Here is a 24,854-nt window from a genome sequence, read left to right as displayed (position 1 = left end):
CTGGTTTTGATAAAGACAAACAGATGTAATGTTTGGGCTGACTCTGTATGACTGCATCTTTCATTTCCCTCTATGTACAAGTCAAGGTATAAAAGTTCCTTTTGAAAATAAAGTTAGGGGCTTTGCTCACCAAAGCTTGGTCTCCCCGTGTCATTCTTTTTTTTTTTCCTTTTCTCTCTTTTTCTCTCTCTGTTCTTTTTTCAGGATGACTCCTTAGATCATAGGAGCTTTATTGGCTTTCTGTGTTAATCAAGGAAGATCAAGCCTCTTTCTCTTCTCTTTATTCTTTCTCCTTTATGTCTTATCGTTCAACCCCGGACTATCAGGTTTCAATCCATTATAAGACCTGTGTCATCTCTCTCTCGCCAGGCAAGAGCACTGGAGTGGGTGCCATTGCAGTCTCCCATGAGGCTCCAGGGCAGCTGTATTGAGTAGTTGTGGTCACAGGCTCAGTTGCCTCGCAGCACCTGGGATCTTCCCAGTCCAGAGATAGAATTTGTGTCCCCTATATTGGACAGGCAGATTCTTATCCACTGGACCACCAGGAAGTCCTGTTTTTATTATTATTCCATACAGGTTATTGTCACATGTGTTGTAGAATTCCCTGTGCTGTTCAGTAGATCCTACTTGATTATCTGTTTCAAACATGTGTATGTATATATGTATTTATGTGTACCTGTTAATCTGAGTCTCCTAATGTATTCCTCTTCCCCCAACTTTCCACTATGATAAGCATAAGCTTTTTTCTAATCCTGGGATTCTGTTTCTGCTTTGTTAAGTAATTCAACATATATTGGTTTTTCCAAGCAACCTGTAAGTGAACACATATGATATCTGTCTTCCTCTATTTTACTTCACATGGTATGATGATGTCTAGATCCATGCTTGTTGCTGCAATGGGTGTTATTTCATTCATTTTATGACAGGGTAATATTGTATGGTGTATACCTCCCACCTCTTCTTTACGCACTCATCTGATAGATAGACCCTTATCTCACTTCCGTGTCCCCACGGGTGATAATAGTTCACTGCAGTGAACTTGTCTTTTTCAGTGAGGGTTTTATCCAGTTACAGGTCCAGGAGAGGGATTGCTGGATCCTATGGTGGCTCTATTTTTTTTTTTTTCCTATGGAACCTTCACAATACATGTCAGCCATACTCTTTCCCACCCACAGCAGAGGAGAGAAGGTTCCTTTCGGCATTGACTGTGGGTAGACCTTTTGTAGATGGCCATTCTTAGTAATGCGATGCGGTACCTCGTTTTGGGTTACGTTTGCGGTTTTAATAATGAAGGATGAGGAGCATGTTTTTCTGTGCTTTCCTGTTAAAGCGTATGAGTAGCATTTCCCTCTTGAAATGGATTCTCTAAAGTCTGCCCTCTTTTACATAGCTTTTCAATGCCCTACTCCAGAACATCCTAAAAGATGATGCTGTGAAAGTACTGAACTCAATATGCCAGCAAATTTTGAAAACTCAGCAGTGGCCACAGGACTGGAAAAGGTCAGTTTTCATTCCAATCCCAAAGAGAGGCAATGCCAAAGAATGCTCAAACTACTGCACAATCGCACTCATCTCACACGCTAGTAAAGTACTGCTCAAAATTCTCCAAGCCAGGCTTCAGCAATACATGAACCGTGAATTTCCAGATGTTCATGCTGGATTTGGAAAAGGCAGAAGAATCAGAGATCAAATTGCCAACATGCATTGGATCATAGAAAAAACAAGAGAGTTCCAGAAAAACATCTGCTTTATTGCCTGTGCCAAAGCCTTTGACTGTGTGGACCACAACAAACTCTGGAAAATTCTTTAAGAGATGGGAATACTAGACCACCTGACCTGCCTCTTGAGAAATCTGTATGCAGGTCAAGAAGCAACAATTAGAACTGGACATGGAACAACAGACTGGTTCCAAATAGGATAAGGAGTACGTCAAAGCTGTATATTGTCACCCTGCTTATTTAACTTATATGCAGAGTACATCATGAGAAATGCTGGGCTGGATGAAGCACAAGCTGGAATCAAGATTGCTGGGAGAAATATCAATAACCTCAGATATGCAGATGACACCACCCTTATGGCAGAAAGTGAAGAAGAACTAAAGAGCTTCTTGATGAAAATGAAAGAGGAAAGTGAAAAAGTTGGCTTAAAACTCAACATTCAGAAAGCTAAGATCATGGCATCTGGTCCCATCACTTCATGGGAAATAGATGGGGAAACAGTGGAAACAGTGTCAGACTATTTTTTTGGACTCCAAAATCATTGCAGATGGTGATTGCAGCCATGAAATTAAAAGGTGCTTGCTCCTTGGAGGAAAAGTTATGACCAACCTAGACAGAGTATTAAAAAGCAGAGATATTACTTTGCCAACAAAGGTCCGTCTAATCAAAGCTATGGTTTTTCCAGTGGTCAAGTATGGATGTGAGAGTCAGACTATAAAGAAAGCTGAGTGCTGAAGAATTGATACTTTTGAACTGTGGTGTTGGAGAAGACTCTTGAGAGTCCCTTGGACTGCAAGGAGATCCAACCAGTCCATCCTAAAGGAGATCAGTCCTGGGTGTTCATTGAAAGGACTGATGCTGAAGCTGAAACTCCAATACTCTGGCCACCTGATGTGAAGAACTGACTCATTTGAAAAGACCCTGATGCTGGGAAAGATTGAAGGCGGGAGGAGAAGGGGACGACAGAGGATGAGATGAGATGGTTGGATGGCATCACCGACTCAATGGACATGAGTTTGAGTAAACCCCGGAAGTTGGTGATGGACAGGGAGGCCTGGCGTGTTGGAGTCCATGGGGTCGCAAAGAGTCGGATACTACTGAGTGACTGAACTGACTGACTGACTCCAGACCATTTCTTGAAGACCTGTCATTTACAGCTGTTGTTACCAGATATGTCCACAGGGCGGCAGCACTTCCGCATGTCCACCTCTGATCACCTCAGGCAAGCAGAGCGCTAGCGATCCTCCTGTGCCTGGGTTGTATACGAGCGTGGAATACAAGACCCAAGGATTTGTGTTCCCGTATTTTTACCCCTTAATTTTCACCCCCAGAAAACCCCAAACCCTGCCAAGCTGATGTACTGGGGGTGTACTCAGTTCCTCATGCATCTCTAAGGAAGGAGGCTGAGGTGGGAGCTCCACCAGTTGGATGCATGGATGCATGCAGGGGACTTGTGAAACATCCTTTCCCTGGGGAAGTCCCCTTTCCAGGTCTGGAGATTGTGTTTTTGCCCAAAGGGGACCAGGCACCCCGGAGGTGCTAATTGCTGGCACATTCTCTGAAGTTCCCTCTGCCCAGGATACTCCTGCCAGGAAACCCAGGATCCTCAGGGTCAGTGGAAGTGACACCATAGCAGGTCACCAAGGCCTCAGGGGAATACAGTAGGCATTTAAAAAAATTTTTTTTTCGTCTTTCTCTCCTTTGGTTTCTTCTTTCTTCTTTTTTAAAATTTTCTTCTTGCTTTGTACTGGAGTATAGTTGATTTACAATGTTGTGTTTGTTTTAGGTTTAAAGCAGACTAATTCAGTTACACATGTATCTGTTCTTTTTTGGATTCTTTTTCATATAGGTTATTGTCAGGTGTGGTGTAGAATTCTGTGTGCTGTTCGTTAGGTCCTATTTGATTATCTGTTTCAAACGTGTACACATATGTGTACTTGTTAATGCACACTTGGGTGCTAAGTCGTTTTAGTCACGTCCAACTCTTTGAGCAACACTACGGACCGTAGCCTGCCAGGCTCCTCTGTCCATGGGGATTCTCTGGGCCAGAATACTGGAGTTGTAGTCACGCGTTCCGGGAAACAAACTCACTCAGAAGGACAATGCAGATAGTGGAGTGCAGTCTATTACACCGGCGGGCCCAAGGCAGAGTCTCCTCTTAGCCAAGGACCCCGACCAGCATGTGTGAAAATCTTTTACACCCCATGTGTACGTGTCTGAACCCACCTCCCCAAATTCCTTGAGACTTACATACACCAAGGAAAACACAATCCCAGTCACCCCATCATTCACGTGCTATGTGCTCATGTGCTCAGACAGTCAAACAGTTAGCCGATAATCAATAAGCCCGAGGTTACACTCCGATTGATACGGAAAAATGTATGGCCTGTCTGGAGGAAGGGGTGATTAGTGTATGTTTTCTCTTAGGCGATGAGTAACCTAGATACGATCTTCAAGGTTCCCCTGTCTGGAGGGGGGTCTTATCCTTCTGTTGTTGTTCTCATAGGCACTAAACACAGAGTTCAGAGTCCATTGGAAAGGTGGCCGAGCATGATCAGCATGAACAGGCCTAAGATGGAGTCCAGGCCCTGTGAATTCCTTCTTCAGAGTGAGTTGCCATGCCCTCCTCCAGGGAATCTTGTCAACCCAGGGATCGAACCTGCAGCTCCTGCATCTCCTGCATTGCAGGCAGATTCTTCACCCACTGAACGACCTGGGAAGCCCACTTGTTAATGGGACCCTTGTAATGTATTCATCCACCCCTTTCTCTCCACTTTGGTAACCAGAAGTTTGTTTTCTAAGTCTATCTTGTTTTGTTAGAAGAGTTCAACTAGTATCAGTATTTCCATTCCAGCTGTAAGTGATCAAATATACTTGCCTTTCTCTGTCTGACGTAATACACCTGGTATGATGATGTCTAGGCCCATGCTTGTCGCTGCAAATGGCATTGTTCCATTCTTCATATGACTGGGTAATGTTGCATGATGTACACCTACCCCCTCTTCCTTATGCACTCATCTGTTGCTGGACCTTTTTCTCACTTCCGTGTCCTCGCTGGTGATAATAATACTGCAATGAACATTGGGATGCAAGTGTCTTTTGGAGTGAGGGTTTTATCTGGATATAGACCTAGGAGTGGGATTGCCAGATCCTATGGTGGCTCCACCCCTCGTTTTTTTATAGAACCTTCATAGTTCCTGTCAGCAATTTACTTTGCCACCTACAGCAGAGGAGGGACTGTTTGCTTGTCTCCAGTCCACTTGGCATTGACTGTAGACTCTGTGCTGGTGGTCATTCTGAGTGGTGTTGGGTGATACCTTGTTGCTGTTTAGATTTGCATGTATTTAATAATGAGGGCAATTTTGGAAAATGCCAGCAAATCTGGAAAACTCAGCAATGGCCATGGGATTGGAAAAGGTCAGTTTTCATTCCAATCCCAAAGAAAGGCAATGCCAAAGAATGTTCAAGCTACCACACAATTGCACTCATCTCACACGCTAGCAAAGTCATGCTCAAAATTCTCCAAGTGAGGCTTCAACAGTACATGAACCATGAACTTTCAGACGTTCAAGCTGGATTTAGGAAAGGCAGAGGAACCAGAGATCAAATTGCCAACATCCGTTGGATTATCAAAAAAGCAAGAGAGTTCCAGAAAAACATCTACTTCTGCTTCATTGACTATGCTAAAGCCTTTGAGTGTGTGGATCACAACAAACTGTGGAAAATTCTTAGAGATGAGTGTACCAGACAACCTTGCCTGCCTCCTAAGAAACCTGTATGCAGGTCAGGAAGCAACAGTTAGAACTGGACATGGAACAAGAGACTGTCCAAATTGGAAAAGGAGTACGTCAAGGCTATATATTGTCACCCTGCTTATTTGACTTATATGCAGAATACATCATGAGGAATGCTGGGCTGGAAGAAGCACAAGCTGGAATCAAGATTGCCGGGAGAAATAACAATAACCTCAGATATGCAGATGACATCACCCTTATGTTAGAAAGTGAAGAGAAACTAAAGAACTTCTTGATGAAGGTAAACGAGGAGAGTGAAAAAGCTGGCTTAAAACTCAACATTCAGAAAACTAAGATCATGGCATCTGGTCCCATCACTTCATGGCAAATAGATGGAGAAACAATGGAAACAGTGACAGACTTTTTTTCTTCGGCTCCAAAATCACTTTGGATGGTGACTGCAGCCGTGAAATCAAAAGATGCTTGCTCCTTGGAAGAAAAGTTATGACCAACCTAGATAGCATATTAAAAAGCAGAGACGTTACTTTGTCAACAAAGGTCCATTTAGTCAAAGCTATGGTTTTTCCAGTGGTCATGTATGGATGTGAGAGTTGGACTATAAAGAAAGCTGAGCACTGAAGAATTGATGCTTTTAACTGTGGTGTTGGAGAAGACTCTTGAGAGTCCCTTGGACTGCAAGGAAATCAAACCAGTCCATCCTGAAGGAAATCAGTCCTGAATATTCATTGGAGGGACTGATGCTGAAGCTGAAACCCCAATCCTTTGGCCACCTGATGACTCATTGGAAAAGACCCTGATGCTGGGAAAAATTGAGGGCAGGAGGAGAAGGGGACGACCGAGGATGAGATGGTTGGATGGCATCACTGACTCGATGGACATGAGTTTGAGTAAGCCCCAGGAGATGGTGAAGGACAGACAAGGAAGCATGGCGTGCTGCAGTCCAAGGGGTCGCAAAGAGTCGGACACAACTGAACTCCACCAACAATAACCCAGAGGGTCAGCATCCTTAGCTGCAGGAGGCCCCTTTACCTGCTGAGCTCCCACCCCCTGTCCGGAGATTGTGGTTTTGTGCAGAGCGGACCAGGCACCAGAGGTCCACGGAGGTGCTGATTGCTGGCACATTCTCTGCAGCTCCCGCTGCCCAGATACTCCTTCCAGGAAACCCAGGACCCTCAGGGTCAGTGGAGGTGACACCATTGCAAGTCACCAGGGCCTCAGCAGAATATGTTATACAGTCTATTTTTTATACTTTCTTTCTCTTTTATTTTCTTCTTTCTTTCCTTCTCTTTTTTTTTTTTAAACTTACTTCTTACCTTATATGGGAATATAGTTGGTTTGCAATGCTTTGTTTTAGTTGTACAGGAAACTGTTGCCGTTATGAATATACATATATCTATTTTTTCTACATTATTTTTCCATATAGGTTATTGTTGTGTAGTTGTAGAATTGCCTGTGCTGTTCAGTAGATCCTACTTGATTATTTATTTCAAAAATATGTATATATATATATATGTATATGTATATTTATGTGTACTTGTTAATGCAAACTTCCTAATTTTTTCTCCGCTTGCATCTTTCCACTGTGGTAAGCATAGGTTAGAAGAAGGCAATGGCACCCTACTCCAGTACTCTTGCCTGGAAAATCCCATGGACGGAGGAGCCTGGTAGGCTGCAGTCCATGGGGTCGCTAAGAGTCAGACAGGACTGGGCGACTTCACTTTCACTTTTCACTTTCATGCATTGGAGAAGGAAATGGCAACTCACTCCAGTGTTCTTGCCTGGAGAATCCCAGGGACGGGGGAGCCTGGTGGGCTGCCGTCTATGGGGTCGCACAGAGTCGGACACGGCTGAAGCGACTTAGCAGCAGCAGCAGACCTTTGGTGATGGCCATTCTGAGGAATGCTTTGTGATATCTCGTTGTGTGTTAGATTTGCATTGTTAATAATGAGCGATGTTGAGCATGTTTCCCTGTGGTTTTCTGTTAAGGAGGATGACCAGCGTTTCCCTCTTGAAATTGGACTTTTGAGAGTCTGTCCTGCTTTGCCTTGCTGTTGGATGCCTTACTCCAGGACATTACATCAAGGCCTGCGTCATTTACTGCTCCCAGCCTCCTCTTCAGCCCCTCACAAAGCTGTTGTTACCAGAAGTGTCCACAAGGCGGCAGCACTTCCTCATGCCCACCCCTCTGATAACTCAGGCACGCAGAGCCCTAGAGACAGTTCTGTGCCCCGGGTTGTAAATGAGAGTGGAGAGAGTCAGAACAGCACCCAGGGACTCGCGTCCAGTGTTTTTACTCCTTAATTTTCATCCCCGGAAAAAGCCCAGACCCTGCCAAGTCCCTATACTGGGCATGCAGTACTCTGTTCCTGGTGCATCTCTTAAGGAAGGAGGCTGGAGGTGGGAACCCTACCACCTGGATGCGTGGAGATAGGTGACTTTTGAAACATACTTTTGCTGCACTAGGCTCCTTTACCTGCAGAAGATTCCGTCCCTGGCCTGGAGATTGTGGTTTTGTCCAGAGGGGACCAGGCACTAGAGGTCCACAGAGGTGCTGATTGCAGGCACATTCTCTGCCAGCTTCCTCTGCCCAGGATACTCCTGCTGGGAAATCAGGGCCCTCAGGGTCAATGGAGGTGACACCACTGCAGCTCACCTCAGTGGAATACAGCAGGCAGTCTAACCTTTTTTCTGTTTCTGTTTTGTTTTCTTCTTTCCTTCTTTTCTCTTTGTTTTAAAATTTCATACCTTATATTGGAGTTTAGTTGATTTACAGTGTTGTGTTTGTTTTATTTGTACAGAAAACTGTTGCACTTTCACAGATGCATATATATATATATATATTAAAAGTTAATTAATTTATGTATTTTTGGCTGTGCTGGATCTTCACTGCTGCTCAAGGGCTTTCTCTAGTTGTAGTGAGCGGAGGCTACTCTCCAGTTGCAGGGCACAGGTTTCTCATTAGTCTGGAGCATGTGGGTTCAGTAGTTACGGCGTAGAGGCTTAGCTGCCTTACAGCACGCGGGATCTTCCCAGACCAGGGATAGAACCTGAATCCCCTGCATTGGCAGACAGATTCTTATCCCCTGGACCAGCAGGAAAGTCCTCTCTCTTTTTGGATTCTTTTCCTGTATAGGTTATGGTCAAGTGTGTTGTAGAATTCCCTGTGGGCTAATAGATCCTCGGAGAAGGCAATGGCACCCCACTCCAGTACTCTTGCCTGGAAAATCCCATGGATGGAGGAGCCTGGTGGGCTGCAGTCCATGGGGTTGCTAAGAGTCGGAGAAGAGTGAGCGACTTCACTTTCCCTTTTCACTTTCATGCATTGGAGAAGGAAATGGCAACCCACTCCAGTGTTCTTGCCTGGAGAATCCCAGGGACGGGGAACCTGGTGGGCTGCCGTCTATGGGGTCGCACAGAGTCGGACACGACTGAAGCGACTTAGCAGCAGCAGGATGTATGTATGTATTTATCTGTACCTGCTAATGTGAACCCCCTAATGAATTCCTCTTCCCTAATCTTTCCAACGCGGTAGCTTTTTTTCTTAGCCTGGCACTCTGTTTGTGCTTTGTAAAGTAATTCAACTTGTATCAGGTTTGCGATTCCACCTCTAAGTGGCCACATGTGATGTTTCCCTTTCTCTGTCTGACTTACTTCACGTGGTTTAATGACAGCTAGGCCCACGCTTGTTGCCACAGTTGGTATTGTTTCAATCTTTCACGACTTAGTACTATAATATGATGCATACCTACCGCCTCTTCCTTGGATAAAGAAGAGAAGTGGATGAATGTTCATCTGCTGATGGGCCTTTTTCTCACTTCTGTGTCCTCACTGGTGATAACAGTGCTTCAGTGAACTTTGGGTGCACCTGTCTTTTTGAATGAAGGTTTTATCTGGATAGAGGCCTGGGAGCGGGATTGCCGGATCCTATGGTGGCTCCATTCCTTGTTCCTGCTCCATTCCTGACTAGGACTTTCCTAGTCAGTCAGTTCAGTCACTCAGTCATGTCCGACTCTTTGCAACCCCATGGACTGCAGCACGCCAGGCCGCCCTGTCCATCACCAACTCCCGGAGTTTGCTCAAACTCATGTCCATCGGGTCAGTGATGCCATCCAACCATCTCATCCTCTGTCGTTCCCTTCTCCTCCCACCTTCGCTCTTTCTCAGCATCAGGGTCTTTTCCAATGAGTCAGGTCTTCACATCAGGTGGCCAAAGGATTGGAGTTTCAGCTTCAGCATCAATCCTTCTAGTGAATATTCAGGACTGATCTCCTTTACAATTGACTGGTTTGATTTCCTTGCAGTCCAAGGGACTCTCAAGAGTCTTCTCCAACAACACAGTTCAAAAGCATCAATTCTTCGGCGCTCGGCTTTCTTTTTAGTCCAACTCTCACATCCATACCTGACTACTTGAAAAACCATACCTTTGACTAGACGGACCTTTGTTGGCAAAGTAATGTCTCTGCTTTTTAATATGCTGTCTAGAGTTGTCATAGCTTTTCTTCCAAGAGGCAAGGGTCTTTTAATTTCATGGCTTCAGTCACCATCTGCAGTGATTTTGGATTTTCCTAGTTGCTGTCAGCAATTTACTTTCCCACCCACGGCAGAGGAGGGAGGGCTTCCCTTTCTCCAGTCCCTTCTCGTGTTAGTTGTAGACCCTTTGCTGATGGCCATTCTAAGTGGTGTGAGCTGTACCTCGTTGCGGTTAAGATTCGCATGTATTTAACAATAAATGTTGTGGAGCTTGTTTTACTGTGGTTTTCTGTTAAAGAGTGTGACAAGACTTTTTATCTTAAAATTCGAGTTTTGAAAATTTACTCTAGGTTTGTTTTTTGATTCCTTACCGCAGGACATTTCTGAAGACGTGTTATTTACAGCCCCCAAACCTCTGTGTATATAAAAGTGCCCTTCAAAGCTTCTTGTGACGTTGTTGTTACCAGAAATGGCCACACGGCGGCAGCACTTCCTCAGGCCAACCCTTCTATTAACTCAGGCAAGCAGAGCCCTCCAGACAGTGGTCTTCCTGGGTTGTAGATGAGCGTGGAATGTGCCGGAACAGCACCCAAGATCTTGTGTTCCACTATTTCACCCCTCACTTTTCAACTCCAGGAAAACCGCAAACCCTGCCAAGCTGCTTTACTGAGCATGTGGTACTCTCTTCCTGGTATATCTCTAAGGAAGGGGGCTGGAGGTGGTGGGAACCCCCCGCCCCTGGGTGCCTGGAGATCAGCTGACTTTTGAAAACTCTTCCACCCAGAGGGCCAGCATCCTTTAGCTGCACTAGGCTCCTTTACCTGCAGAAGCCCCCTTCCACCGTCTTGAGATTGTGTTTTGTGCAGAGGGGACCAGGCACTAGAGGTCCACGGAGGTGCTGGTTGCTGGCACATTCTCTGCAGCTCCCTCTGCCCAGGGTGCTGGGAAATACAGGATCCTCAGGGTTAATGGAGGTGACACTATTGCAGCTCACCAAGGCCTCAGGGGAAACGTTAGGCATTTATTTATTTTCCTTTCTATTTAGTTTCTTTTTTTTTTTCTTTAATTTTCTCCTTGCTTTATATTGGATTATAGTTGATTTACAATGTTGTGTTTATGTTAACTGTAAAACAGACTGATTCAGTTATTCATGTATCTGTTCTTTTTTGGATTTTTTTTCCATATAGATTATTGTCAATTGTTGCATAGGATTTTCTGTGCTGTTCTTTATTTGTGTGTGTGTGTGTGTGCTGTTCTTTAGATCCTGTTTGATTATCTGTTTCAAACTTGTATGTATGTGTGTGTGTGTATATATATATATATTTTATATTAACCTCCTAACTTCTTCCTCCTCCGCCATCTTGGCACTGTGGTTACCACAAGTTTGTTTCCTAAGCCTGGGAGTCTGTTTCTGGTTTGTAAAATTGTTCAATTTGTAGCAGTTTTTCCATTCCACCTGTAAGTGATCAAATATACTTGCCTTTCTCTGTCCGACTTACTTCACTTGGTATGATGATGTCTAGGTCCGTGCTTGTTGCTGCAAATGGCATTGTTTCATTCTTTTTATGACTGAGTAATATGCATTATGTATACCTGCCACCTCTTCTTTATACACCCATCTGTCAATGGGCCTTTTTCTCACTTTCGTGTCCTTGCTGGTGATAATAGTACTGCAGTGAACACTGGGGTGCAAGTGTCTTTTCGAAATCAGGTTTTACCCAGATGTACGTTCGGGGTAGGATTGCCAGATCCCATGGACAGAGATGTGTGGCAGGCTGCCGTCCATGGGGCTGCAGAGTCAGACATAGCTAAGCGCCTAACACACGTGGTGGCTCCATTCCCCGTTTTCTTTGGAAACTTCATGGTTCCTGTCAGCAATTTACTTTCCCACCCACAGCAAAGGAGGTAGGGTTTCCTTTTCTCCAGTGCCTTCTGGCACTGACTGCTTATAGACCCTTTGCTGATGGCCATTCTGAGTGATGCGAGGTGATACCTTGTTGCGGTTTAGATTTGCATGTATTTAATAATGAGGGATGTGGAGCTTGTTTTCTTGCGTTTTTTTTTTTTTTTTTAATGAGTGTGACTGAAGTTTTTCTCTTAAAATTTGATTCTGGAAAGTTTACCCTGTATTGAATTTTTCTTTGATCCCCTACCCCAGGACATTTCTTGAAGACCTGTGTCTTTTTTCTGCCTGCAGTGCTGGAGACCTGGGTTCTGTCCCTGTGTCGGGGAGATCCCCTGGAGGAGGAAATGGCAACCCACTCCAGTATTCTTGCCTGGAGAATCCCATGGATGGAGGAACCTAGTTGGCTACAGTCCATGGGGTCGCAGAGAGTCAAACACGTCTTCACTTTAACTTTGTGTCTTTTTTCAGCCCTGCAGCCGGTCTGTATTAAGTGCCCTTAAGCGGCTCTTGGAGAAGGCAATGGCAATCCACTCCAGTACTCTTGCGTGGAAAAATCCCATGGAAGGAGGAGCCTGGTGGGCTGCAGTCCATGGGGTCGCTAAGAGTCGGGCACGACTGAGCGACTTCACTTTCACTTTTCACTTTCATGCATTGGAGAAGGAAATGGCAACCCACTCCAGTGTTCTTGCCTGGAGAATCCCAGGGACAGAGGAGCCTAGTCGCACAGAGTCGGACACGACTGAAGTGACTTAGCAGCAGCTTAGCAGCAAGCTGCTCTTGTAAAGTTGTTGTTACCAGGAATGTCCACACAGCGGCAGCACTTCCTCATGCCCACCCCTCTGATAACTCAGCCAGCAGAGCCCTAGAGACAGTCCTGTGCCTGGGTTGGAAGAGAGTGGTATGTGCCTGAACAGCACCCAGACTTGTGTTCCAGTATTTTTACCCCTTACTTTTCACCCCCGGGAAAATCCCAGACCTTCCCAAGCCGCTGTCATGGGAGTGCAGGACTCTGTTCGAGGTCCGTCTCTAAGGAAGGAGGCTGGAGATGGGAACCCCAGCACCTGGACGTGTGGCGATCAGGGGACTTTTGAAACATCTATCCAGAAGGCCAGCATCCTTTAGCTGCACTAGACTCCTTTACCTGCAGAAACTCTCTTACCCTGTCTCAAGATGTTGGTTTTCTCCAAGGGGATCAGGCCCTGGAGCTCCATGGCGGTGCTGTGCTGGTACCTTCTCTGCAGCTCCCTCTGCTCAGGATACTCCTTCCTGGAAACCCAGTACCTTCAGGATTTTGGAGGTGACACCACTGCAGGTCACTAAAGCCTCAGTGAAATACAGTAGATAGGGCTTCCCCCCAACCCCTTTTCTTCTAAGAACAAGTTAAATGTCATACTTTACATGCAGTTGTGCAGTGAATGGGTGTTAGTCGCTCAGTCGTGTCTGACTCTTTGCAACCCTGTGGACTATAGCCTGCCAGGCTCTTCTGTCCATGGGATTCTCCAGGCAGGAATCCTGGAGTGGGTACCGCTTTCCTTTTCCAGGGCATCTTCCCAACCCAGGGAGGATTCTTTACCGTCCAAGCCACCAAGGAAGCCTGCAGTTTAGTGTTTCTTAATCATCTATAACATCAGCAGTTATGTAAAAAAGTGGTTAAGTGTTGGAGTTGACTTCTTTCAGTTATTTTTAATATAAAGTAAAATGTACCAATAATGGTACATTTAAAGAAGCCCTTTGTTATGAGTGCTTTTGCATGCGTGCATGCTAAGTCGCTTCAGTTTTGTCTAACTCTTTGCAACCCTATGGACTGTAGCCTGCCAGGCTCCATGGGATTCTCCAGGCAAACTGGAGTGGGTTGCCATGTGCTCCTCCAGGGGATCTTCCTGACCCAGGAATTGAACCCGCGCATCTCTTGTCTCCTGCATTGATAGGTGTGTTCTTTACCACTAGCACCATCTAGGAAGTGAAAGTGCCTTTGGGATGTGCTTAATATTAGCACTTATTCCAATGCCCTCTCACCCCTCTTCACCTGTCAGTACCTAGCTATCCCTTATGTAAGCATGTAACAGTAAATTTTAAGTGTAATCAAATTGGTGAACAGTAATTCATAATCAGTGATGTATAAGCAGGACCTTACAGATTTCTTGAATTTATCAAGTAGGTTTTACTTTTTTAATCTCTAAATCCCTTTCAGGGGTTTAAAGATATTTTATGTTTCAGTAATTATTTTACTCATAGGGCATGCTGCTGCTGCTAAGTCGCTTCAGTCGTGTCCAACTCTGTGCAACCCCATAGACGGCAGCCCACCAGGCTCCCCTGTCCCTGGGATTCTCCAGGCCAGAACACTGGAGTGGGTTGCCATTTCCTTCTCCAATGCATGAAAGTGAAAAGGGAAAGTGAGGTCGCTCAGTCGTGTCCGACTCCCAGCGACCCCCATGGACTGCAGCCCACCAGGCTCCTCCTTCCATGGGATTTTCCAGGCAAGAGTACTGGAGTGGGGTGCCATTGCCTTCTCCGACTCATAGGGCGTATTTGCCTCTTATTCCATACAGTACTTGACTTAAGTAAACCAGCGCCACGGGTTGTTAAAATGATCTGTGTAGTTTAAGTTACTTTCCTGGAGGTCCAGTCATTAGGGCTCTGGGCTTTCACTGCAGGTTGTGGGTTTAATCCCTGGTCAGGGAATTAAGGTCCCATAGAACCTGTGGCATGGAAAAAAAAAATATCTATGAAGATGACCACTGCTCCAAGGATGGGGTCAAATTGCCTGCAGTCTTCAATTTGCCAGCAGTGTGTAGTTCAGAGTAGAGTGCACTGGGGGAGGGGAAAGGATAAAGGACATGATGCAAGATGAGGTAGGAAAGAAAAGGGTTGTATGGGTACAGATTACGCAGGTGGACCATGAGGACCTTGGATCTTATTCTGTGACAGTAAGCCACTGGAGCATGCTGAGCAGACGACTGGCATGCTCTGATTTACATTTTAAAATATGATTAGCTTGTTGCTGTGTGAATCATTATGAGAGAAGTATGGAGCAGGGCATATACCAAAGAGAATAGTGGGAAACACGGGCGCGCACATCCAGTGAAAGACACCAAAATGTTCGTAGGAACTTTATTCATAACAACTACAAACTGGACACAACCCAAATTTCCACCAACAGTAGAATGGATTCATAAACTGTGGTCTAAGTCACACGACAGAACACTACAGAGAGGTATTAATAAATGAATCACAACATGGATAACTCAGAGATACAATGCTGAGCAAGAGTACACAGAATTATTTACATGAAGCTTTAAAACAAACATATCTCTGGTGATAATGGTCAGAACAGTGGTTATCTGTGGCAGGCTGCGGGTGTGCATAGGCGGGCAGTGACCAGGGTGCTGGAAGCGTTCAGTGTCTTGATTTGGTTGATGGGTTCTAGGGTGCACATAAAAATCTACAAGGTGTGCACTAAGTCTTTGCATTTTACTGAAGGTAAATTTCACCGCAATTAAAAAGAAAAAATACTTTCAAAGAAATTTTGTAGAGAGAGAGAAATACAGCTATGTGTTAGTTGGTAGTATCGTCTTCCAAATATCTCTGCTTCTCTTCCAAGGCACGCGGAAGGATCACACTCCCTGGGCTTGGGGTGGCCATGGGATCTGCCCTGGCCAGTGAGAGTGCTTAAAGGGCCTGTAAGTGACTTGTCCTACTTTTTCATTTCCCTAAATGAGCAGCCACACCCTAGGTGATATCCGCTTGGTCAGCTCGAGCCCCAGAATGAGGACCATTTAGAGCATGGATCAGTGAACACTCTCTGAAGGCTCACATAGTGAACACTTTATGTTTTGTGGGCTGGACACTTTTTTCTGTAACTCCACAACTCTGCCAGGGTAGAGGAAAAGCAGTCATAGATAAGGCAGAAACAAATGGGCAAGGCTGTCTCCCAAGGAAATTTTATTTAGACAAACAGGCCATATGACACACCTCACCCACAGCCTTCAACCCCTGACTTAAGAGCACAGGCCCACGCCAGACCACCAGAGAACAGCTGGGAATCATGGTTGTTACCGCACAGCAACCTAGCCCATTGATACAGAAATAGGTTCTGTTTTCAAAAAATCTAGAGTACTGAACACTGACTTAGTTGGCAGGCATTCTGGAAATTGCTGCTGGAGAACGGAAGAAGTAATTTCTACAGGGTAATGCCTGTTATGGAATGGAAGAATTCCCTGGAGAGAATCTGGAAGGCAGAGAATCTCTCTTTAAGACAAGGAAACAAAATATTTTATGGTAGCTGTTGGTCCCATTTGACAAAACAGACAGGAAAGAGATGAACTCAGAAAAGAGTTCATCAGTTTGCAAGCAGAAATACAAGGGGATAAAGAGAGTTCACAAACTCAAGTACTTATTGGGTAGGAAGAGGCGACGTCTCAATTACAGAGAGAGATAAAAATGAGAAATCCTTTATGTCAAAGGTTGAGTAAAACCCAGTTTTACAGCAAGGATCAAATCACTGGATGACAATCACACTTACTGTTAAAATCTCTGAATTAGTTAATGGGCCTCAGTCTAAAAGTCCAGTTAAGAGTGTAACACCAGTTAATCCCTTAAGCTGGAAAAAATGGCTCAGGGACAAAAGAGACGAAGGGTATGGCTCTTTCGCAACACCTGGAAGGCCAGGTGACCCAGAAAGTAAGTTCAGAGAGGCATGAGACCAAGAAAGCGAAGGAGCAGAGCAAATCCAAGCAGCATACACGGAGCGCACAGCACTTCCGGGTTACCCTCCTCAGGGAGGTGATGAGTGATGAGGACATTCTGCAAGTAGGAAAGCATGTGAACGGAGTATCTAGTGATCGTAAGGGCTGACTGGGTCCTTCTAGTATTTTGTGAAATTTACTTACTTTAAAATCCCAGAAGAGCCAGAAACCATCTGTAAAGGAAAAGAGCAGGTGGTTTTCTCCCAGAGTTGATGCTTACAGAAGGAAAACAGATATTAACTCTTAAGCAGGTATTATCTTTTTCTGGTACCGAATGCAACTGAAGTATTGTTTTAGTCCACTACATAGTTGTCCAATCTTTCTCATCCAGGTTCCTTTGTAAGCCTGCCTTTAGCAATTAGAAAGAAAGAAAAAACGAAGACTTCTATTATCAAGGAGGTAAAGACAGTACTACATGGTGGATATATGAATATACTTCATGTTACTACTTCATGTTTACAAGGGCCAATTACAGTGTCTCCTCAACAACATTCACACAGTAAATATTTGAGCCACATGCCAAGCACTGAACTCAATTCTAGAAATACAATTCCCTAGTCACAAAGAACTTAGTTTCATTTCTTACTTGGCAATTGGTGGATAAGTTACCCAGCAAGCAGGTCATCGCAGAACTAGAGAAGGTCAAAGACTATGAAAGGGCTGCGAAGAGTAGAACAACAAATATTTACTCATCCAAATATTTACTGAAAAGCTAGGCACTGCGCTAAGCATTAGATGAACAGTGAGCAGGCATATACATGGTCCCCAGGCTTGCAAAGCTCACAGTGTAGCAAGGATCAACAAGAAGGATCAATGAAGTGTGCTGTGTGTGTGGCTGGGGAGAAACAGGGTATTTAGAGATGCATCGTAGGGGCACTTGGTCTAGAGGGAATGGATGAAGGCTTCCTGGAGAGGTGGCGTATGAACTGCACCTTTTCCTAAGAGCAGTGGGTGAAGCAGAGGAGTGACTGACCAGACTTCGGAGCAATCTGGCTGCAGCGTGACAAGGGATGACAACCAGACAAGGGGAGACGGAGGAGGCCACTGCTGTACTTTAGGTAGGCTGATGGCCTCAACCAGGAGAGTACACTGGAGAACTGAGGAATGTTTAGGCAACAGACTTCACAGAAAGGTGTGTGTGAGTGGATGTGATGGATGAAGAGGGAAAGGTCATGGAGACCTGAGTCTGGGGCTCGGGCTGTGCCAACTGGATGGTTGGCAGTGGTGGTGCCATTTACAGATAGAGGGACCAGGAGAGGAGGAGCAGTTTGGGGGGACAAGGTCAAGGACATGTGTGATGCCTATGAGACAGCAAAGTGGACTTGAGTTAGCAATTAGATACGGGAATCAGGGACGGTCAAGAAAGGAGACATTAAGTTGGAGTCATTTGCATACAGTTGGCAACTGAAGGGATGAAAGAAAAAAAAAAGATCAGCTAAGGAGATGATGTAAACAAGATAGCTTAAAACCAAATTAAAAATTCCCAAGGACACAGATGTTTAAGAGAAAGAGGTGCCTGCAAAGAAGATGGAGAACGAGTTCTTGGAGGTGGTCTCTCCCCAGAGCCAAACTAAGCAAGCATTTCGAGGAGGGCGGTCAGTGGTAGGAAGAGGCTTGGCATATTGACAAGGACTTGGGAAACTTGGTAGAGTGATCAGAGCACAATATGGGACAGCGGGAATACAGACAAATCTTTGAAGAAAACTAGTAGGAATGGGAGATACTGGGACACAAAAGTTTTTAAAAAAAATAGTACTTACTTTAACCATATTCACGGATATGACAGGACCAGTAACAGCTATATTATAAAAAGTAACTTGTAAAGACTGCCATGCAGTTACAGAATTACTTAGTACAGAAAACAGTAAAATACACACTTTTTTTTTTTAACAAACAAGGCTAATTTACATAGCAAATTCTCTATTGTTCAGGGTTAATTTAAAATTCTGGGCTTATATCTCCCCCAGTCAGTGACTACAGAACTAATTTTATGATCACCCTAAGGAAAACATATAATGGAAATTCACAAAATATACAAAACTTCAGCATTTGAGAAACTGGAGTTAGAAAGCAGAATCAGCTTCCAGGTCTTCCAATTATCCTTTCCATAAGGCACCTGCCAAGTGAATACTCCAAACTGCTGGAAAATTACCGGCAGATGTTTTTGTTCTTTTTTTGTTTTTTTTAATCTGCTGTTTCTCCAGACGTTTAAGCTTACTCCCTGTTAACCCAAATCTTAACTTGACCATTCTCGCTAAGTATCTTAGTAATATAGAACACTTTCTTTTCTGCCCTAAACTAATTGTGTGTAATAAACCAGAGCCCTTTAATCTGGCTCAGTGCCAACTACTGATTTATAAATGCTGTTGTGAGCTACTAGAACCTATCGGGGCCTTGACTGTATCTTACCAGCCAAATCTGGAATGCTGGAATTAGTTTCCGCCATCAAATGTTATCAATTAGCCTAACTTGTCCTTCTAATTCTGCTTCTACCGGTAATTTGCCTTCTCCCTCAAAATCAGATGATGTACTCGGGTTGGGGGTGGTCTGCTGGAACTTTGGGAGGAGTAAGTTTATACTGTGCTGTGCTATCCTATGCACAAGGGGAGGGTGTCATTCATGCTCACATGCCAGCAGAACTTCCTCCTAATGAATGTCACAATTAAAAACAGTCTCCTTTGTTTCCCTACATTCTAAAGGAGGGGATACTGTCTGATTGAGAACCACTGTCAAGATTTTGGTTCTATTTTGATTGCTCAGGCTTCAATTCCTTCTAAATTCTTGTTTATTCTGGTTCCTTGAATTTGCTGAATTAGTGACCATAGAGAAATGCAGTCCAAGAGTTAAGACAGGACTTGAGCACAAGTTTTCAAATGGTACTTGAGCGGATCTCTAAGTTGGGTCCTGTCCTTAAATCATTTCACATATTTGGCTTTACTATAAGATTTTTTAATGGTTGACATAAATTTGAAAATTACTGTTTTAGTCCAAAGCAGGTGCCTCACTAAAATATATGGAACTGCTACAATCAGTAAATAAAGCTGCTTCTGGAGAGTTAAAATATTTCCCCTTGTGCAGTCTTAAATACACAATGTGTGAGACAATGGCAAGTTAATAATAAATCCACTTAAAGTCACAAACAACATTCGATACATCACGTTAAAATAAAGGATTGCCTTTTAGCAGGATTTCTTTATAAAGCTGCAGCACCCAGGCCGATGGGACAAATAAGCTAAAATAGCTCACAGCTCGATCCTGCGATGCAAACATCTTCTCTTTCTCATCCTTTTCGACAGGGCTAAACTGTCTAGAGTACAAAGAATGACTAGTGGGCAGCCCCTAAGAGTCTATACTTACCACAGTCTTCTAACAGGCAAGCTCATAAAAACGGCACCCAACTGCGAAGCATTCACGGGAAACTGCCAAAAATCGGTTAGTCTGATTTCCAAACTGTGAAAGCCTCCTAAACTAGCAATTTAAAACAATTCTTGCTCCTCTGACTAAAACTTTACTCAACTTGAGTAAAATTTCCTAAGTAATATCATTATCACTACCATGGGGCAGGGGAAGGTGAGAGAGAGGAAATATGTCTAAAGTAAGTAAATATATTTACTTTAGACTCAGAAACATGTCTACAAAAAATAGTCTCCAACATTTTGATAATTAGATAAACACCTCCACTGTATGTACGCTCCTCCTTTGCAGAAGCTTCTGCAGTTGCTATGTGAGTTTCTGCAAACTGGCTCAAACATATATTTAAGAAGCTGATACCTTCAGACTATACGCATCAGAATTGTAACACATTTTTGGTTAAAATAAGAGCAAAATTTCTTCAAGACACCTTAAAAACAGACTTCTGATTCAACTCCCATTTTAGTACTAAACTTCTTTAAAAACAATTTTATCAAAAAAGCAAAAGATAATGACTTTGCCATGAAATTCAGTTTTAGAAAAAAAAAAGGTGTCTGCAGGTGTCAGTCCCATGTTGCCTCTTGAGATGAAAAAAAAATGTCTAAAGCGTATCAATTGTGATCAATTTTGATGAAGAACATGGTGCCTTCCCACAATCCAAATTAGCACACTTGAAAGTCAAACAGATGTTTGCTTTTAGAACTGGATTCTTGTTGAGTGTTTCAATGTTGTACTACAAGAGTTTATGGATGGGATTCATTTCTTCCTCTCACAAGATCATCCCAGCGCGGCTCTATTTCAGTGGTGGCAATCCGAAACAGGGCGTGGAGGTGTTCGTCTGTCAAAGGCTGGCTCAAAGTGTGTTGGTTTCGAGTCAAATATGAAAAAGCCTTTTCACAGATTTTGCTGCTATCAAACAAGGATGCCACCTTACAGGCAACCCCTTTGATAATCGGGTAAGATTCTGCAGGCAGACCAGCATAGAACTGCCCTAAATCTTTGGTTCTGTATTCCTCCCAAAGGTTAGCACTTGCCTGAAGTTTTGTGAGTTCCACCCTTACTGAAATAGGTGCATATTCAGGTTTAAAGCTAAATGGATTAGCAAAAAGCTCTAAGTCCTTCTTAATGAACTTGAGGTCCTTGAAATGTCGCTCAAACTCTTTCTGTAGGCGACAGATCACCGCTCGATACCTCTCAAGATCGAGTACTTTTTCGTCTTCTTGAAGATTCTCTTTAAGCTCATCAACCACTTGGCTCAAGGAAGCAAAATGTGTCAGGTTTTTTTCCTCGACTTGTCTCTGAAGTAAATTCAGCTTCACTTCAAAGGCACAGATATGGTCAAAGGCGGCGGCAGCGAAGACTTTGCTCACTCTCAATAGTTCGCTGATTTCTCGAAGGTGATCCATAATATCCACCAGGAAGCCAAAGTCACAGAGCCATTCCTTGTCTGTGAAATGGACCGTCGTGGCTCCTATCGAGACCAAGAATGTTTCTATCTCTTTTCTTAAAGAAAATATTAGTTTCAAAGTCTTCCCTTTCCGAAGCCAGTTGTTCAGACAGCGTCCGTTAACCCTTTCACCGTGCTCTGATTCAGATTCAGTCAGTAAAGCCTGAAATTCCGGCCGCCTCACGCCTCTGGTCTTAATCAAAACTATCCATTCAGATACGGCATTTATGATCTGATTAACATCCACATCGTAGGAGCTCAACAGTTCCAAGTGAAGAAATCCTGAATAGTGGATCACATTCCAACAGTTGGGGCTTACAGCCTTTTCTCTCATGTATGACACCAGTCCTGAGTTCTCACCAATCATCCTCAGAGTGTGGGTCGTGGTCAGTCCAACCATGCGCTGCAGGCTAAGCCCGGCCGTCTGCAGGGCCTCAAGGATTGCCGCCATGAGGGCGCCAACACTGAAGTGATGAGTCAGGTTGATTATGGTCAGAAGCTCTTCGTGCACCTCCAAATCGTGGCCGACGCCGCGGACAAAGACCAGCAGGTAGTTCTCATAGGCCACAAAAGCCTGGTCGTCCAAGGCAAGGGAATAGGCTTTAAAGTCCTTGGCTCGGTTAAAAAGTTGACTGCGTAGATTCTGGTGAATGTCCAGGACCCTCTGCCGCGTGGTCTCTGGAGATAAATCGATGCCATCCATAATGCCTACGTGATCGGGCAGCACGTCTCTCAGCATTACCGCCATGCACCGGTGCACAAAGTCCCCCTCGCCCCAGCCGCAACCCTTCAAGGCCAAGAGGCGGGCGAGTCCCAGGCCTGCACGGGCTATTCTCTGCTCCGGAGTGAGCGGGGCGGCCTCCGGAAAGTCGCCGCGACGCAGACGCTCCACCAGCGCCGCGCGCTCGTCCTCCGTTACATACCGCTCGTAGTACTCGTGCTCGGCCTCGTAGTGCTGCTTGACGTCGAGTTCGCCCGTAGCTGCGACCAGGCGGCGACAGACCAGACACAGGGCGCCCTCGCCCTCCGGAGGCTCCACCACCAGGTACCGCTGGGTCCACTCGGCCCGGAACGCCCGAGACTCGTCGATTTCCATTTTGCTCCTCTTGGGCGTCATCCACATTTCACGGAGGCCACAGGAGATGGGCCGACCTCTGGGAGGCCGCAAGCAAAGGGGAGGAAAGAGCAGGAGAGGGGCCCCAAGCGCCTCCTCCGCTCTGCGCCAGATCACCCCAGCGGCGGACACCAACCTGGGGCACCCGCGCGTCCTTTCCTATTGGCTGGAGATTTCGTATTCCCTAGCCCCAGGCAGGAGCCAATAGAAAGAGTAGGCCGCGATTGCAAGCGCGCAGGCGCACATCTTTCTAGCTGCGAGGCGAACGGAAGCCGTGTTAGGGCGGGACTAAGAAACCGGAATCACGGACTTCACGGGCATTAGAGCTGCCCAATCAGTAGCTTCCTGGTCCGGAAGTGACGCTACAGCCCGAGGGTTAGGCTGGATTTCGTCAACAGGATTGAGGGAAGGACGTGGGCAAGAAACTGTATGGAGATTGGCTGGAGGTACTTCCAGTGAGCTTCACGCCGTGACCCGGGGATCGTCTGGCGCCAAAATGTCGCTTGTAGCGGGGGTTATCCGGCGGCTGGACGAGACAGTGGTGAACCGCATCGCGGCAGGGGAAGTTATCCAGCGGCCGGCTAATGCCATCAAGGAAATGATTGAGAACTGGTACGAAGGGAGTCAAGGCTTTCTCGAAGGCCACTACGTAACGGACCGCCGCTATGGATGGCGCGGACACGCCTCCCTGCCCTGAACCCAAGTGTGTGTGGTCGCGGCTGCAGAGGCCCAGGCTACCGTCTGCTCCCCTCACGTGTCTTCGAGCGGTCTCGCGAGACTTTAGGGTTGTTGGGGGAGCAAGGACAGTAAACCAGTATTTTAGCATTGTTTTAATGATGCTATTAACTAAGAAACCTTTTTAAACTGTATATGCAGAAGGTGCAAGTTTTTGAATGTCTAAAAGTTTTATAATTTAAATTTCTTTCTTCTTTCAAACGGTACCATGGGTTATCAGTTTCTTGCTTATTCCATAAGTCGTCCATCGACATTCAACGGTACAATTCACTTTGAGTTATATTCAAAATTAATTGTTGGGAGAGTTTAATTTGTGATTTTCCTATTATTGCCAGGTTAGTCCCCATTTAGAATTTTTTAAATTATTTTAATTGTAGGCTAATTACAATATTGTATTGGTTTTGCCATACATTGACATGAATCAGCCACGGGTGTACATGTATTCCCCATCCTGAACCCCCCTCCCACCTCCCTCCCCATCCCATCCTTCTGGGTCATCCCAGTGCACCAGCCTGAGCACCCTGTCTCATGCATCGAACCTGGACTGGTGTTACCTGTTTCACATGTGATTTATACATGTTTCAATGCTATTCTTTCAAATCACCCACTTAGGATTTTCCTACCCTTTTTGCGGAGTCACTTCGAAGATCCCTTATCTCTTGGGGGTATTCCGGGGATTCTGATGTTTAGAACTGTCACACAACCGTTGTGGAGGGAAGAGGTTAAAAACGTGGAAAGAAGGTTAGATGTAAACTGTAAACTTCAAAAAGGGCAGAGGCTCCTAGTATACCTAAATGTGTCGGCTCCTTTGTGTTGAAATGCTTTGATTGATGTGGGGCTTCCCAGGTGGTCCAGTGGCTAAGATTCTGTCCTCCCAATGTAGGGGGCTGGGGTTCAATCCCTGGCCAGGGAACTAGATCCCACATGCTGCAACTAAAGATCCTGCGTGCTGCAATGAGACCTGGTGCAGCCAAATATGTAAAAAAAAAAAAATGCATTGATGTTAATACAATCCATACGTTAAAGGGAAAAAACAAGTTCCAGTTGGAAGGTTTGTAAAGGGATTGTTCTGAAAACATAAACAACCATGGGGATAATGAAAGAACAGTGGGTCAGAAAGAACCACCAGGACAAAGGAGGAGAATTCGAAAATGGACAGAAGAAGCAGGGAATCTGAGCATTGTCTCTCCTTATGACTTTACTTATATAGTTGGCAAATGGGGGCTTTTGTTTCTCCAGTTTTAGAATTAACTAACGGAGCAATTGAAGTGTGTTAAGGTACCGTTCAGGAACACCACACATATTAGATCACTGGCTTACAGTTCTCCAAGAAATTTTGTATGGCGTCTAGCTGTGCTGTTTTTAATACACAAGTCGAGATGGCTAAATGCAACTTCAATTCAGGGACTCCTGAGAAAGTTCTTTGATATTTAAGTAACTTATTATCTTATTTCTGAATAAATAATTATCTTCCTAAAGAGGAGGTAAGTTCTTTTTCTCATGCAGCCCCAGGCTGATTTCTTTTCTCTCTCTCTAGATGTTCTATGCTTGTA

General features: G+C 44.9%; 2 protein-coding genes across 4 annotated transcripts in view; one reads left to right on the top strand and one right to left on the bottom strand.

Annotated features, from left to right (window-relative positions):
* Window positions 1-14,946: 14,946 nt before the first annotated feature.
* EPM2AIP1 (EPM2A interacting protein 1) lies at window positions 14,947-22,725 on the bottom strand. Its single transcript, XM_019984197.2, has one exon. The coding sequence runs from the start codon at window positions 22,573-22,575 to the stop codon at window positions 20,749-20,751; it is 1,827 nt and encodes a 608-aa protein (XP_019839756.2). The 5' UTR covers window positions 22,576-22,725; the 3' UTR covers window positions 14,947-20,748.
* A 165-nt stretch (window positions 22,726-22,890) lies between these two features.
* The window catches only part of MLH1 (mutL homolog 1), a 93,320-nt gene continuing 91,356 nt past the window's right edge, over window positions 22,891-24,854 (top strand). For 2 of the 3 annotated variants that reach the window (XM_070776018.1, XM_019984189.2), the window contains exon 1: window positions 22,891-23,178. In XM_070776018.1, coding sequence (XP_070632119.1) covers window positions 23,063-23,178 — 116 coding nt within the window. In that variant the 5' untranslated portion in view covers window positions 22,891-23,062. Of the gene's footprint in view, window positions 23,562-24,854 lie in introns of all 3 variants that reach the window. The other variant, XM_019984190.2, reaches the window with a different exon arrangement.

This window comes from Bos indicus, chromosome 22 (genome assembly GCF_029378745.1).
Source record: "Bos indicus isolate NIAB-ARS_2022 breed Sahiwal x Tharparkar chromosome 22, NIAB-ARS_B.indTharparkar_mat_pri_1.0, whole genome shotgun sequence".
Lineage (NCBI taxonomy): Eukaryota > Metazoa > Chordata > Mammalia > Artiodactyla > Bovidae > Bos > Bos indicus.
This window is presented reverse-complemented; position numbering and strand designations above follow the sequence as displayed.

What these genes read in the sequence shown, in the direction of transcription:
- EPM2AIP1 (XM_019984197.2), bottom strand. Translation starts at nt 22,575, where the DNA reads ATGTGGATGACGCCCAAGAGGAGCAAAATGGAAATCGACGAGTCTCGG.